This window comes from Pan paniscus, chromosome 12 (assembly GCF_029289425.2).
Source record: "Pan paniscus chromosome 12, NHGRI_mPanPan1-v2.0_pri, whole genome shotgun sequence".
In the NCBI taxonomy this organism is placed as follows: domain Eukaryota; kingdom Metazoa; phylum Chordata; class Mammalia; order Primates; family Hominidae; genus Pan; species Pan paniscus.
Window position 1 is genome coordinate 40,480,532 of NC_073261.2, and position 16,181 is coordinate 40,496,712.

The 16,181-nt window shown below is 46.0% G+C and overlaps 1 protein-coding gene and 1 long non-coding RNA gene across 5 annotated transcripts in view; one reads left to right on the forward strand and one right to left on the reverse strand.

Annotated features, from left to right (window-relative positions):
* Positions 1-15,960, reverse strand: LOC100975771 (uncharacterized). The gene is made up of 3 exons (XR_004669950.2): positions 15,182-15,960; positions 2,473-2,574; positions 1-1,109 (listed from the first exon to the last, which is right to left on the reverse strand). It is a non-coding gene; the product is annotated as an uncharacterized LOC100975771 (long non-coding RNA).
* ST3GAL5 (ST3 beta-galactoside alpha-2,3-sialyltransferase 5) overlaps positions 1-16,181 on the forward strand; it is a 66,498-nt gene that overhangs the window by 481 nt on the left and 49,836 nt on the right. For 2 of the 4 annotated variants that reach the window (XM_034953484.3, XM_034953489.3), the window contains exon 1: positions 15,961-16,130. The exons of 1 other annotated variant lie outside the window; for it this stretch is intronic. In XM_034953484.3, the coding sequence (XP_034809375.1) occupies positions 16,001-16,130 (130 nt within the window). In that variant the 5' untranslated portion in view covers positions 15,961-16,000. Of the gene's footprint in view, positions 1-15,960; positions 16,131-16,181 lie in introns of those variants that run through there. One more of the 4 variants, XM_034953490.3, reaches the window with a different exon arrangement.

The following is a 16,181-nucleotide window of genomic DNA, read 5'->3' on the forward strand; positions in this document are numbered from 1 at the left end:
TATTGGTTTTTTTTGTCTGTTTGTTTGTTTGCTTGTAGAGACAGTGTCTTCCTATGTTGCTCAGACTGGTCTCAAATTCCTGAACTCGAGCGATCTTCCCATCTCGACCTCACAAAGTGCTGGGATTACAGATGTGAGCTGCTACACCCGGTCTGAACTTGGAATTAATTCCGTACTCTTATCGCTGAATAAAGGCATTGAAAGTTATGGTTACAAGTACAAATAACTGTCTAGAAAGGGGGCAAAAACTTCATTACTAACCATTCACATCATGGTTTATTTAACAGGACTCAAAGGAGATAGGAGATTCCAGGATAAAGAATATATATTAATCACACTTTAGAGTACAGTGAAGACTTTCACAAGCATTATCTTGATCCTTAGAGCAATGCAGAGGGCCTTATGATTATCACTCTCTTACAGCTAAGGGAATCAGGACCCAGAGAGGTTCAGTGACTTGCCCAAGAATACACTGGTAGCTGTCGGCAGAGCTGGGACTTGAATCCTAGGCCCCTGACCTCCAGTCCGATGTCCTTTCCTAGGTGTGGATGGTGGTGTGGGCGCTGTGAAGGTCCAGGGTTATGTGTGGTGGGGAAGGGTGTCCAGAGGACCTGAGAGGACAAGCTGGGGAACTGCTTTGGGCCAACCCTACCTGCTGGGTTGAAGTCACAGTCAGGTGCCCCAAATCTCACCTGTTGTCAAGGCCTCTTCCCTCAGCTCTGGGTGAGATGGAAAAAGAGGAAAAGAAAATAGGTGGCAGTGAACTCCAGGCCATCAGTCTGCCCCCAAACCCAACCTTCTATCCTGGTTCCTGGCTCCACTGGAGGGGCTTGTCCTGGAGAGCCAGCCCCACAGTCACTACGAGCTCAAGGTTTCCCTATCAGAAGCAAGACTGCAGGGTAAGCGCTGGGGAACTCTGTCCCCACGACATGTGACCACGCTAGCTCAGAGTCCAAGGATGCTGAGGTGCTCAGAGCTCAGAGCTGCCTGCCTGTGTGTTAGCCCAGTCAGTGGGTAAACATGGAGGCTGCTCTTGGGGTAGGAGTTGGACACGTTCCACGATGGATTCTGCCTTCTGAGCTCAGGCCCTGGACAGATGTTTACAGGAACTATGAAAGAGATAAAGAAACAGCCATAACTCTGCATTCAAACACCTAGAGCCCAGATGGGCTGCCACTTGAGGCCAAAGCCACCCTTGTTCAAGGTCCGTAGGGTAGGGGAGATCCACGCACAGAGGAAAACACCAGGGGATGGACAATTTATAAGTTGTGGGAACTTTGGCCCCAACCTCAGGAGGGGACACCAACAAGACTTCCTTTATCTCCAGGAGGAAGGCTAAAGTGCTCTCTGAAGCTAGACTCCTTTGGGAATTCAGAGCTTTCCCGGCTCACCCCCACGCACAGTGCACACGCACTTAACAGTTTGTACACCATGACCAGAGATGCACAGATCCAAGGCTGCCCATCTAAGAACCTCAGCTGGAAAACCCAGGACCCAGAATGAGTCTGGGTGACCACATCTCACCCCTTTCCCTCAGACCTCTCTGGGAAGAACAAGAGACTGAGCAAGGCCACCCCCTGTCCTACCCCCAACTCAGATCATGTCTCTAGTATACAATGTTAAAATAAATCACTGTTAAAAAAATTACTGGGAGGAGGTTGGGTGCGGCAGCTCACGCCTGTAATCCCAGCACTTTGGGAGGCCAAGGTGGGCGGATCACCGGAGGTCTGGAGTTTGAGACCAGCCTGGCCAACGTGGTGAAACCCCGTCTCCACTAAAAATACAAAAATTAGCCAGGCGTAGTGGCAGCTGCCTGTAATCTCAGCTACTCGGGAGGTTGAGGTAGGAGAATCGCTTGAACCAGGGAGGCAGAGATTGCAGTCAGCTGAGATCGTGCCACTGCACTCTGGCCTGTGCGACAGAGCGAGACTCTCATCTCAAAAAAAAAAAACAAAAAACCCACACACACACAAAATTAGCTGGGCATGGTGGCACACACCTGTGGTCCCAGCTACTCGGGAGGCTGAGGCACGAGAATCGCTTGAACCCGGAAGGCGGAGGTTGCAGTGAGCTGAGATCACGCCACTGCCCTGCGGCCTGGGGGACAGAGCAAAACATTGTCTCAAAAAAAAAAAAAAAATTACCAGGATGAGCATTCATCTGTCACCCATTAGAACGTCTTTTGTGCTTTAATGTTCTTAATGGCCTAATGAATGCAGCTTGCTCAACATAGCCCTATGAAGGGCCTATTTGAGTCAGACTTGGTGGGGGATGCTGATGATACAAAGAGGAATTCAGTGTGATCATAGAAGCAGTCACAGTGTAGTCAGGGAAACACATACACTACTTGTCACCATTCAAGCCAGTGCTAAGTAGAGTTGTGGGAGGACAGGGAGGGAATTATTATTTCTGGAAAGAGAGGGAAAGTTGGGCAGCAGGTTTTGAGAGGAAGAGATGTAGGGGGCTTTGCACCTTTGCCAGACAGGACTCCTGATCAAAGGACAGCGGTGAAACACAGGTGTGTTGAAGAAGAGGCAAGGCTCTCATAGGGCTGATGCATGACATCCGGGAGTCCTGGGGAAGGGGAGGAAAGAGGTGAGCTGGCCACGATCCCATTTACATCTGGGGCCCAGCAGAACATGGATTAGGATGGGGAAGAAAGTGTAAGAGTGAGAGATTCATAAGAGGACATTACAATATGAACACTTGGGCATTGTTAACAGAACTGACCGATTTCTCCCTTGAGAAGCAGTATGTATGGGGAGAAACACATCGAACCAGGGATGCTGTTCCTAGCTCTGGCACTCACAGGCTGGGGGATGTTGGATAAGGAATTCCCTCCTGGATCTCAGCTGGCACCTATATGAGTGTGAAAAATGTGTGCCTACCACTGGTGGGGTTTGATACTGCATCTCCCTAGCAGGAGACAGATGGCCTCATGAAAGGGGGTAGGTGAGGAGGGCTTAATGAAGGGACTATTTATAAAGGGGCGGGCATAGTTAAGGGAGCCAAGAAGAGGTGGGGAAACTCGGGGGACTTGCAACAGCTGGAAGCATTGTCACTCTTGGACCTGAAGGAGCAAAAGGTTGAAACTCTTTCTACAGCCATGAGAGAGGGGCTGCCTGATGAGACCCATGGCCTTTGTTAGAGAATGCAGCTACTGCCAACTGGGGCAGGGTAGGGTGGAGGTCAGGGTGATAAATATCCCGACCTCTAACTATCCTCCAGTGCCTCTTGGCTGAATACACCCCGAAGCCAGAAGAGGTTAGCCTGTGGAGGGCAGCTTCTGAGACAGAGCAGGATGGGAAGTGGATCAGAAGGAGGAGTCAATGGAAACTATCTCACACAGGTGGTAGGCTGACACATTTATTGTAATACTTGTATGTTAATTTTAATGGGTAATAAAAAGAATATACCTTGCATATCAAACCTATGAGTACACAGCTGTTATTGCTTAGGATAAAGCTAAAGCAGATATTTAAATGATAAAAAGAAAATTTAAAGAAAAATATAATAGTAGGGGTGGTATGAGGATATGACAAAAATCACAAAGAGGATGTATGTAAAGATGAAATTTGGGAAATTCTGGGTAGGATGATATATAAGACTTCTTCCAGCTCTGACATTCTGGGTTTCTAAGTGTCTACATGCAGCTGTACCGAGTACAAGGAAAATACCAGGAACTGTGATAATGTACTTTCAGACCATCTTAGTTCAGTACAATGTTATGATCGTGAGTAATATGGTGAGATGATCACAGAACTCCTAGTTGTTCCACTGCTCTTTTTAGATTTTTTTTTTCTTAAAGATTAGAAAAAGCACAAGGCTGGGAGGCCAAGGCAGGTGGATCACCTGAGGTCAGGAGTTCAAGACCAGCCTGACCAACATGGAGAAACTCTGTCTCTACTAAAAATACAAAATTAGCCAGGCATGGTGGCACATGCCTGTAATCCCAGTTACTCAGGAGGCTGAGGCAGGAGAATTGCTTGAACCCAGGAGGCGAAGGTTGCAGTGAGCCGAGATAGCATCATTGCACTCCAGCCTGGGCAACAAGAGTGAAACTCCGTCTCGAAAACAAACAAACAAAACAAACAAACAAACAAACCCCACAAGGCTACCAAAAGATTTGAGCAAGAACATTCATAGCAGCATTATCTGCTATAGCCTCCAACTTGAAACAATTCAAATATCCACCAAGGGGATTGAAAAAATACTGTGATCTATTCATGCTCTGCAGCAATGAAAATAAACACATTTAAGCTACCTGCAGCAACATGGATGAACCTTACAGGTGCCATTTTGAGTGAAAGGAAGCAGACAGAGTCCACACTATAGGATTTCTTTTATACAAAGTTCAAAATCAGGCTAACCTAACCTATGTAACGGAAGTGAGAGGAGTGGCTGCCACCGCAGGAAAACACTGAGAGGGTGGTGACCGCAAAGAGCCATGAGGCAGGCTCAGGAAGACAGGCAATGTTCTGTTTCTTGGCCTAGGTGGCTACATGGTATGTCCACTTAGAGAAAATGTATTGAGCTATACATTTATGGTTTTGTAACTTTCTAGTATGCCTCTTATATTTCTGTGAATACATTTACTGTTCTAAGTGTATATGAAAATGAAAAGGTATGATTTTTTTCTTGTTGACCCTAGAAAAATGGCCACAAAGGATGATGTTCTCTGGGATAAGCAGAGATGATGTGTCCCTGATGACTGAAGGCTTGATTAGTTCTCCCATTTCCACTATCTCCCTTCTCCCATTTGCTTCAGTCTCCATTCTTGGTGGAGCTTCTGCAATCCACAAACATTTTGCAATGTGATTGGCATTATGATTGCTTAGAAGCAATCCCGTGGGATTGGCAGTAACAGTGCTCTTTTTCTGAATCTGGTTCTACCTGGTTGACCAGATGGCTTATTTTAGCCTCTGTTTCTTATACAGAGTCAGAAAAATAGGTCAGGGGCCTGCTCCTTGGTCTGTGGTTGGTACTCTTGTTCCTACTTACCATTAGTCTGGCACTGGACATAAGCTGCCCTGGGGCCCACAGAGATACCACCACCATGCATAGCCCAGCCACAGTCTGGACCATAATAAGACTTCCAACTTCCTGCACAGCTGTGGCGTTTAGTGGTCAGTACCTGGGTATTCATGGACATCTCTATCATGCACTTCAGGGGAACTGGACACAGGTCCTGGCCTCTCCAGGAAGCCCCACCCCTCTAGTACTGCTCCATCCCACCATACCTCAGTCAAGGGAAACCCAAATCCCTAGGGCACAGATCTCCTGAAGGGGTGAAGGGAAGAAACAACATCTCCAATTGTCTGAGAATGAGACTGGGGGGGAGGAAGAAGAAATAACTAATTTCTACCAGGTTGTTTGCCCTACCCACTAAAACCCAGGCACTATGCCCTGTTCCATGGAATGTTCAGAGAAAATGAAGTTCCTGCCTCTAAGCAACTGACAGGCCCAATTGAGAATGTAAGTGCATCCCTGAGTTTAAGAAAACACTAAAACAAAAACTGGCCAGAAAAGCTAGTGTTTGAAGAAGCAGCAGAGGCCTGGTCCCCTCTCCAGTTGATCTTGCATACTCTACCATGTTACCATTTCCACATTACCACTTTTATCAGACCTTTAGGCCCTCCACATAGAAGTTTCATTTCACCCACACAGTATTTGTCTGCCCTGCAATTAAATACATTTTAAATTTTGTTGTTAACATTTAAAAATTGAGATAATTCAACTTTTAAAAATCCAGATTTCTGACCTTTCTTGAAAAATCTAAAGATCTAGCGACACAGGGTGTTTGACTCCTATAAGCCAGCAATTGGCAGAAGTTGAGCAGGGGCTGTCCCCTTTAGATGGAGCTCTCCAGCTGCCACAGTCCCTACTACCTATTGTCCCCACTTACTATTGCCTCACATCCCTTTATTTTGCCCTTGATCTTGAAAGATTTCCTTGTTTCTACAATTCAGGGTTGACAGTTATCTTCTCCTAGAACTTTGCAGACACTCCCTGTCTTCTGGCAATTTTCAGCATAATTTCTATTTCCCTGTAGATAATTTGTCTTTTCTCTGTGGCTTCTTTTAAGATCTCCTTTTTGTCTCTAGTGATCAGCAGTTTCACTGTGATGTTTCTAATATATCTGTTAATTTTCCTGCTTATTGATTTTGGGGAGTTCTTACATCTAAAGGTTGTGTATTTTTGATTCTGGAAAAAATTCCATCATTATTTCTTTAGTTATTGCCTCTGAACCATTTTCTCTATTTTTTATTTCTGGAAATCTGAGTAGGCATGTGCTAGACTTTTGGTTTATTCTATCCTCCACATCCCTTAATCTCATTTGCATTTCCTGTAACCTTTTTTCTGTCAGTGTTGCATTTTGGGTAATTTCTTTGTGTCCATCTTTCAATTCACTAATTGTATCTTTATCTCTCTCTTTTATTGTTTAACTGGCCTACTGAATTATTGTTGGTAGTCTCTTACTTCCTACTCATACTTTCAATACCTTCTTTTATTTCTAGAAACATACTGAACAACCTTATTTTATGTTTTGAGTCTTCTAATTCATTATCTGAATCTTCATTTTATTATTTTTGCCAACTCTCATGTAAAATGACATTTCCTTACCTGTACTGTGATGTCTTAAACTGCAAATTCAAATTCCTTGGAATTCTGGAGGAACTGTCTTAGTCTTGGGTCTAGAGAGCATGCTGCTACAGGTGATTTGCTTTTTACAAGTGTCTAAGGGAATTACCAACCTGGGACCACTTTAAAATAATGTTTGGCTTGAAGGTTTTTACTCACAAAGGTGGTATGAATTCCTGTCCCAAATGCAGGAATGTGGGCTTTTGGTTAGGAATTCTTAGGGGAAACTTTTGTCTTTGTTTTGGTTCCACTCTGAGCTAAAATGAGGTATCTTAAGGCAAGTTGACTATCTATGGCAAGCATTCCTTTGTTTCCTTTGGGGAGAAAAGTCCAACCACCCTTGCTGAAGTTTCCACCCTTTGAGGGCTCTGGTGTGCATAAGGATTTCCAATCTGATTTCACCCTCTGCTCCAGTCTAGATTTTGTCTCCTATCTCCAGCCTGCTGCTTGGCCAGGATTAGCAGGTGGCTCCAGGGCAAGTGCTGGCTCCTGCTCACCTCTCGGGATTAACACTTTCTCATTGTTCGACCTCAGAGGAGTTTCCTCCCATTCCTGCCAGCCCAGCCTTGCTACAAAATATGTTTTAATAGTTTCCCCAGTATCTTAGGGGTTTTGAGTTGGCAGATTTCTCCAGAATCTGGTTTGCCATGTTGCTAGAGACATGGCACTCACTTTTCTAGCATCATTTTCCAGTAGTTCCCCAGAATCCTTTGCATATCCTATTTCTTCTTCCTAGACAACCCTTCCTCATCTTCTCCATTTGCTAAATCATATTATGGTGGGCAGAATTCTAAGATAGCTCCCAATATTCCTGGCTCCCGGGATATGCACACTTTCAGTCATTCAAACATGAATCTAAGTGTTGCTGCGGAGAGCTTTTGCGGATGTAATTAAGGTCCCAAATCTGTTGATTTTAAAATAAGGAGATGATCTAGGCAGGCCTGCCCTAATCACATGGGCCTTTTAAAAGCAGAGAATTTTGTCTGAATGGCAGCAGAAGAGAAATTGATAGAGCTGTGCTCTGGCTGCCCTGGAAGAAAGCAAGTGTCCACACCATGAACTTCCCATGGGACCACATGGCAAGGAACTTCCTATGGGGCCACCCTAGGAACTGAGGGGGGAGGTTCTCTGGCCAACAGCTAGCAAGAAAATGAGGACCTCAATCCTATTATAACTGTAAGGAAATAAATTCTGCCACAAAGCAATGATCTTGGATGAGGACCCTGAGCCCAGATAGGAAATGCAGCCCTGACCACCACCTTGATTGATTTCTTTTTTTCCTTTGAGAAAGGGGTCTTGCTCTGTCACCTAGGCTGGAGTGCAGTGGCATGAGCATGGATCACTGTAGCCTTGACCTCCAGGTCTCAGGTGATCCACCCACCTCAGCCTTCCAAGTAGCTGGAACTACAGGCATGTGCCACCACGCCTGGTTAATTTTTGTATTTTTTGTAGAGACGGGGTCTCACCATGTTGTCCAAGCTGGTCTCGAACTCCTGGGCTCAAGCTATTGGCCCACCTCCACCTCCAAAAGTGCTGGGATTACAGGTGTGAGCCACTGTACCCAGCCCCACCATCTTGATTTTGAAAACTGACCCAATTGTCCCATAGAACTGATATTTATTGTTTCTTTTGAATAAACATGGAAATTGACCCCTCAAGTCTTGAAACTTGAGAATTTACATTTTTGTTATCTGGGTTCCTTTCTCTGGAAACCATCGGGCCTTCCAGGTAGTATCAAGGAACAGAAACTTACATATCACTGAATCTGGACAATGAGATGCCAGACCCCTCATCTGCCAGAAGACCACTTGCTTCCTGTTGACCAACTCCTCTTCCTTACTCCTTCCTAATTCCTATTTTCACAGCCGTGGTTACATTTCTTCCTTGCTATTTAAACCCCTAATTCTATTTATTTATTTATTTTTATCTATTTATTTATTTTGAAATGGAATTTCGCTCTTGTCACTCAGGCTGGAGCGCAATGACACAATCTCGGCTCACTGAAACCTCCACCTCCTGGGTTCAAGCGATTCTCCTACCTCAGCCTCCCAAGTAGCTGAGACTACAGGCACATGCCATCATGCCCAGCTAATTTTTGTATTTTTAGTAGAGACAGGGTTTCGCCATGTTGGCCAGGCTGGTCTTGAACTTCTGACCTCAGGTGATCTGCCTGCCTCAGCCTCTCAAAGTGCTGGGATTACAGGCATGAGCCACTGCACCTGGCCTAAACCCCTAATTTTAGTAGGTCAGGGAAATAGATTTGAGACTGTTCTCCTATCTCCTTGGCTGTAGCAACAGACTAAAGCCTTCTTCACTGACAATACTTATTGTCTCAGTGATTGGCTTTCTGTGCTGGGAGTAGTGGGACTTAGACCAAAGCCCTATTTTGGTAACAATTTCAGTCATGTGAGCCCCTGGGTGGAGAATCCAGCTATACTGTACCTGACTTAAACTGTGAGATAATAAAGATGTGTCGTTTTAATCTAATTTGTGGTAATGTATTACACAGAAACAAAATAAGTATAGCCTGAAACTAATATGCCTATCAGTATACCTACCTTATCCTTCAAAACCAGTTTCACCCCTTTAAGAGGTGGCCTTGAGCTCCAAGACGGATTCTGCTGTGCCCCCTTGATGCTCCTAGGGCTCTTTTTTTGGGGGTGGGAGGACAGGGTCTCACTCTGTCACCCAGGCTAGAGTGCAGTGGTTTGATCATGGCTCGCTGCAGCCTCAAACTCCTCAAGCAACCCTCCTGCCTCAGCCTCCCAAGTAGCAGGGACCACATGTGCAAGCTACCACATCCAGCTAATTTTTTAAATTTTTCTGTAGAGATGAGGTCTCACTATATTACCCAGGCTAGTCTCAAACTCAGGCTCAAGCGATCCTCCCACCTTGGCCTCCCAAAGGGCTGAGATTGCAGGAGTGAGCCACTGCACCCTGCCTTTGGCTCCTTGTTAGTAGTTTTTCTCTTATATCTTGTTGTTTTACTGGTTTTTGTTTGTTTGTTTGTTAGACGTGTCTTTCTCTTCTGTTAGACCATTTGATCCTTCAGGGTGAGGACTATGTCTTAGTGTATTAGTCTGTTTTCATGCTGCTGATAAAGACATACCCATGACTGGGTAATTTATAAAGAAAAAGAGGTTTAATGGACTCACAGTTCCATGTGGCGGGGAGGCCTCACAATCACAGTGGAAGGTGAAAGGCACATCTTACATGGCGGCAGACAAGAGAGAATGAGAACTGAGCGAAAGGGGTTTCCCCTTATAAAACCATCAGATCTCATGAGACTTCTTCACTACCACAAGAACAGTCTGGAGGAAACTGCCCCCATGATTTAATTATCTCCCACTGGGTCCCTCCCACAACATGTAGGAATTATGGGAGCTACAATTCAAGATGAGGTTTGGGTGGGGACACAGCCAAACCCTATCACTTACGTAGGCTTGAGGCAAGAGAATAAGGTCTGGAGGCAGGGAACCTAAGGCTGATTTGCACTGACTTCCTAAAATTGAATCAGATGGAAAACCCCACCTCTCCATACCCAAGTAACAAAAGGATCAGAGGCTACTCCTTTTGCACTGCATCACAGATGAAAAATGGAAAGTACCTCTGACTGGTCCCCTCCCGCAACCAATCAGACTGGTCACGGTTCACTCCTTTGTTTACATAGGGTATAACCAAGTAACCAGTGGGAAACCTCTAGAGGGTATTTAAACCCCAGAAAATTCTGTAACCAGCCCTCTTGAACCATTCACTCGGGCCATTCGTACTCTGTGGAGTATACTTTCATTTCAATAAATCTGCGCTTTCTTTCCTTCATTCTTTTGTTGCTTTGTTTGTGCATTTTGTCCAATTCTTTGTTCAAAACGCCAAGAACCTGGACGACTACTGACTTGTCAGGACCCTCTACTGGTAACAGGCTCTGGACTCTGACATCCTGGGTTTGAATCCTGACTTTGTGACCCTGGGCAGGTTATTTTATCTCCTTAAGTTTCTCTAAGCCTCGGGTTCCTTGGGTAAGATATGGGGATAAGAGACCCTACCTTAAAGGGACACTGTGAAGATAAAATGAAGTAATTTATGTTATGCACTTAGCATGATGCCTCACACATAATAGGCTCTCAGCAAATATTTGTAGAATGAATATATGGGTGAGGGACAGACAGAAGGGCAGCCTGAAGATGTGCCTGGATCTGTCAATATGCATCACTCCACTAACAGAAGAATTCATTCCATGAGGGATTGTTTCCTCAATCTGAGCCCCCTCTGCCAACAGCCAGCCTTCCCATGATGTTTTTGTGTCATCTTTTCCCCTCCTTTGTTTGTTTTACTCCCGCTTCTCCTGTGATTGCTCACAGGAAAACATTCCTAGAAAAACCTCAAGAGACCAACTTCCTTTGTGCTTCAGGGCAGCAGACAGAGCCTGTGTTCTGTTGGCTACAGCTGTGCTCCAGCCCCTGAGGGCCTGCGGAAGAGACAACGTCTCAGGGGGACCAGACAGAAGTCCAACAGAAAAAGAGAATGCTTCAGTAAGTAACCTGGGCCTGAAACTCCAACACGACAAGGTTATGTCACAGGGCAAGGGACCCCTCACCCCTCCTGCCTCACAGACTTCCTCGGTCTTGGCTGCCACCAACATCTTTCTTCCCGCCTTTCCTTCTGGCCACCTACAAAGCAGTCACATCAGCATCACCCCTAACAGTTTCAAAGACACTGGGCCCTCAGGGAAGGCACAGCTTCTGTCATGGCATGGGGTGAGGGCCATTTGGCAGGCAAAAAGAAACAGGCCGTCTGGAGAGGCCTCTTTGAGACCTCAGTAATTTGAACCAATGACTCCCTACATTTTTACTTATTGCAAAAAACAACATTATAACAACATTAAAACAGATTTGTTAAAAAGGAAGAAAGATTACTTGTGATCCCACCACCCTAACACAACTATTTTCTTTTTCCAAGTTCTCTTCCAGTTTTTGGCCACATGATAGATGTTTGCATATGATGTGTTGCCTTTTTAATTTTTTTCACTTAATATTATATCCTAAGTCTTTTCCAGTATTGACATATGATCTTCACGTTGGCCACATTTTTCTCCCTGCAAGTATTCCAGCCAATTAGACTGAGGCATAATTAATGATTTCTTAACCTTTGGGGATTCTTGTTCATCCCCTGGAATCTTTGAGGTTGGCTCTTGGCAAAGCTGTAAATGAAAGAAAGTTTGGTTTTGGGGCCCATCTGCATCCCTTGCAAATCTTCTTTCTTCCCTGCTAGCAGTTCTAGCCTAAGAGTTCTATTGCCATATCCCATTCCCCAACCTGTTCTCTAATATTGCGCTGCCAGTCATTGCACTATCAAAAAAAGTAATAATATAGGTTCTAATTTTTCCTCAGTGTAAAAGCAATACATATGCATGTTGACCAATATGGGAAATACAGAAAAGCAAAAATAAAAATAAGAAGTAAAAATATGCTATAATCTTGCTGCTTACAATCATATGCCGCTGAAGATCCCATTTGCCTGAGCTAGGTACTTTCCTTCTGGACCCTTCTCTGCCTTCCAGCCTCATTTCATCATTGCAACTTGTGTTGCATAAGTAGGTACACGGCGAATCAGTTGGGGCATCTGGGGTTGGCTAGTTGAAACCACAGAGGAACTTACTATCTCATACAGCTGAAATGTACGGAGGCAAGATGGACTTCAGGACTGGTTTGATTTAGTGACTCAAAAATGTCATAAAGGAAATGGTTTCTTTCTAACCGTGGTCTTCTGCTTCCCATAGCATTACTTTCCTCCTAAAATAAGCTCTTCTTGTAGTCCAAGATGTCTGTCTTACCAACAGCTTCTGAGGCTACTTACTGCCTAGTTCTTGTCTAGCAGAACATGAAAGCATCTCTCCCCCAGCATCCAGTAAATTCCTGAGACTTCCTCTGATTGGATCAGTGTGGTTCCTGTGGCTACCCATGAATCATTCCTAGTGGCAAGGAGGATGGGGCAATGGGGCTATCTGGGTGGCTGAGACCAGTAAGTCTCAAACTCTGGTCTCAGGATCAATTTACACACCTAGAAATTACTGAGGATCCCAAAGAATCTTTTTGACATGGTCTTTCTCTTGATATTTGCCAAATTAAAAATTAAAACTGAGAAATTTTTAAATATTTAATTTAATTTAAATATTTAAATTTTAAAATATTTATTAGGTCATTAAAATAATAAATCTGGCTGGGCATTGTGGTTCACACCTATAATCCCAGCACTTTGGGAGGCTGAGGAGGGTGGATCACCTGAGGTCCGGAGTTCTTGACCAGCCTGGCCAACATGGTGAAACCCCATCTGTACTAAAAATACAAATATTAGCTGGGCATGGTGGTACGTGCCTGTAATCCCAGCTACTTCTGGAGGCTAAGGCAGGAGAATCACCTGAACCTGGGAGGTGGAGGTTGCAGTGAGCCATGATTGTACCATTGCACTCCAGCCTGGGTGGCAGAGCAAGACTCTGTCTCAAGTAAAAAATAAATAAATAAAATAATAATAATAATAAATCCATTGCATGTTAATATATATTGATAAAAAATAACTTTTTTTTTTTTAGACAGAGTTTCGCTCTGTCACCCAGGCTAGAGTGCACTAGCATGATCTCGGCTCACTGCAACCTCTGCCTCCTTGGGTTCAAGCAATTTTCCTGCCTCAGCCTCCTGAGTAGCTGGGATTACAGGCACATGCCACCATGCCCAGCTAATTTTTTGTACTTTTAGCAGAGACAAGGTTTCACCATGTTGTCCAGGCTGGTCTCAAACTCCTGACCTCAAGTAATCTGCCCACCTCGGCTTCCCAAAGTGCTGGGATCACAGGTGCGAGCCACCGTGCCCAGCCAAAAAATAACTGGTTTTGGCTGCATGCAGTGGCTCACATCTGTGATCCCAGCACTTTGGGAGGCCCAGGCAGGAGGAACACTTGAGCCTAGGAGTTTGAGGCCAGCCTGGGCAACAGAGGGAGACTGCCGTCTCTACAAAAAATTAGAAATTAGCCTGGCATGGTGTTGGGTACCTGTAGTTCCAGCTACTTGGGAGGCTGAGGTAGGAGGATTGCTTGAGCCCAGGAGGTGGAGGTTGCAGTGAGCCAAGATCGTGCCACTGCACTCCAGCTTGGATGACAGAGTGAATCTGTCTCTAAAAAAGAAAAAAAAAAAAAAAAACGCTGCTGTCCTGGATTTGTAAGTAGCCTGAGTGACTCTTTGCTAGTCACTATTCAGAAGCTTCTCTGAGATCAGCCACTGACTTGGAGAGATACCAGTAAGGCTTTGAGATCTAGAGGCTGATCTTAGTCTGCTGTTTGGAGATCTCTGCCTTAATCCAGAATAATAGCTAAGGATGTCTCTGTGGCTGATGAAGAAAAGGAAGTTTGCAGGCCTGCTTGTCTTGCTGCCCAAGTGGGTCAACCTAATGTGAGTGGAGTGAATGAGGTAGTAAGGGCTTAACAGATGTCTTGTGATTCTGGGACAGGAGGCAGCTTCAAGTTCCTTTTCTTCCTCACCCCCACCTTACACCCATCCTTGGAAGCTGGGATACTGCTGACTCTCATGGCAGCCATAATGCTATCAGCGCCTGGCTTTGCCGACAAGGGGAATCTGGAAGAGAAGGGGAAGGACAGGGGAGACAAAGAGAGGTAAAGAGTGTTGCATCAAGCACATGTGTCAGAAGCGTTCAAACCAGAGCGCCTCCATTTTGAGTGAGGGCTAGAAAAATGAGGCTGGGACTTGCTAGGCTGCATTTCCTGAAAGCTAGGCATTCCTAGCCTCTAGGTGTTTATGGTTAAGGGAACAAATTAGTGATGCTTACTAAACAGACCCAGACTTGAGAGAGTCCAGATATCCCGATATCTGGAGAACAAAGGCATTCCTAATTTTGCTTTAAAAATAATAATATTGATTATTGCAAAATATAGTAATTAGGAAAAATTAATCCTTTATCACAAACCCTTGTAGCAGAAGACATCTGCCCATATATACAAACATTACAAGCATTGTACCTTAGTTGGATATGTCCCTCCTCTTATTTTCAGGAATGCCCTGCTGGAGTGCAGTGGCGATCTCGGCTCACTGTAGCCTCTGCCTCCCGGGTTCAAGCGATTCTCCTGCCTCAGCCCCGTGAGTAGCTGAGACAACAGGCTTGCGCCACCACGCCCAGCCAATATTTGTATTTCTAGTAGAGACGGGGTTTTGCCATGTTGGCCAGCTGGTCTTGAACTCCTGACATCAGGTGATCTGTCCGTCTCAGCCTCCCAAAGTGCTGGGATTACGCGTGAGCCACTGTGCCCAGCCACCACTTGACTTTCTTAATAAACTTGCTTTTACTTTGCACTGTGGACTTACTCTGAATTGTTTCTTGCGTGAGATCGAAGAACCCTCTCTTGGGGTCTAGATCGGGACCCCTTTCCTGTAACACATGGGCCTTGGGCTGATCTCCAAGATTAAGAGGGCAAGATACTCAGCTGCAAGGGTCAGCTGTCGCTGACCCCAGCAGCTGCTCTGCCTTGGCCAACTTACCGGATTTAAATCGCCCAGTGACAGCTTTTCCTCCAGTATTTTCAAAATGTTCCCAATATCCTCACGTTAGAACAATCCAGAAATAGTCTTATGGTAAAACTCTTCTGGGAATTGTGAAAGTAGAGTCCTCCCACCTTTTCCTTTGCAACGCTTTTGCCCCAACCTCGATCGCCCAGGCAGCACATTTTTTCCGGCACCCCCACCAAGGGAAGAACAGAGACATCTCCAAACCAGCTGCCCTGCGCCAAGCTGTTACAAAATAGAGCCACAAGTCTCCCGGTTTATGCAAACATATTTGGCTCGGTGTCTAGGATCTTCTTTTTCAAACCCAGAAGGAGATCACAGGCACATGGCCGCGGTGCTGTGTATGCCCCTCTGAAAGGAAGTTCTGCAAGTCGACCGACTTCACTGGCTTCACTGAAGTCCGGTCCGAAACCACCGGAAAGTTGCAGGCGCACAGTATACGTTCAGCTGTGTCCAAGAAATAACCTATCAATCACTGCCTTAAGCTTTGTTTCCTTCCTGAATTTTCTTATTTTCACGAATATTTATGCTTTCACAAACTGTATGTCATTTCCTCTCCAGAACCAAGGGGGGCTCGCCCCAGCCTGGCCCCCGCCCCGGGTGCGTCCCTGCAGGGGGCGCCCTGCTCCGGCAATGCCCACCGCACCGCAGGGCTGACTGGCCGCGCGCCCGGGGGCGGGGGCCGCCGCGGAGGCATCGTGCTCTCCGATTGGCCGTCCGCGTCCTCGTGACGCCAGACCCCGCCCACGCGCCCCTCCTCCGCATCTGAGCGGGGGAGCGGCGGCCCCCAGCTGAATGGGCGCGAGAGCGGCGCTGGCGGCCGGCCGGCGCCCCCTCATTAGTATGCGGACGAAGGCGGCGGGCTGCGCAGAGCGGCGTCCCTTGCAGCCGCGGACCGAGGCAGCGGCGGCACCTGCCGGCCGAGGTACGTGGCGCAGCCCCCTCCTCGGCGTCGCGGGGGCCCGCGGGCTGGGGG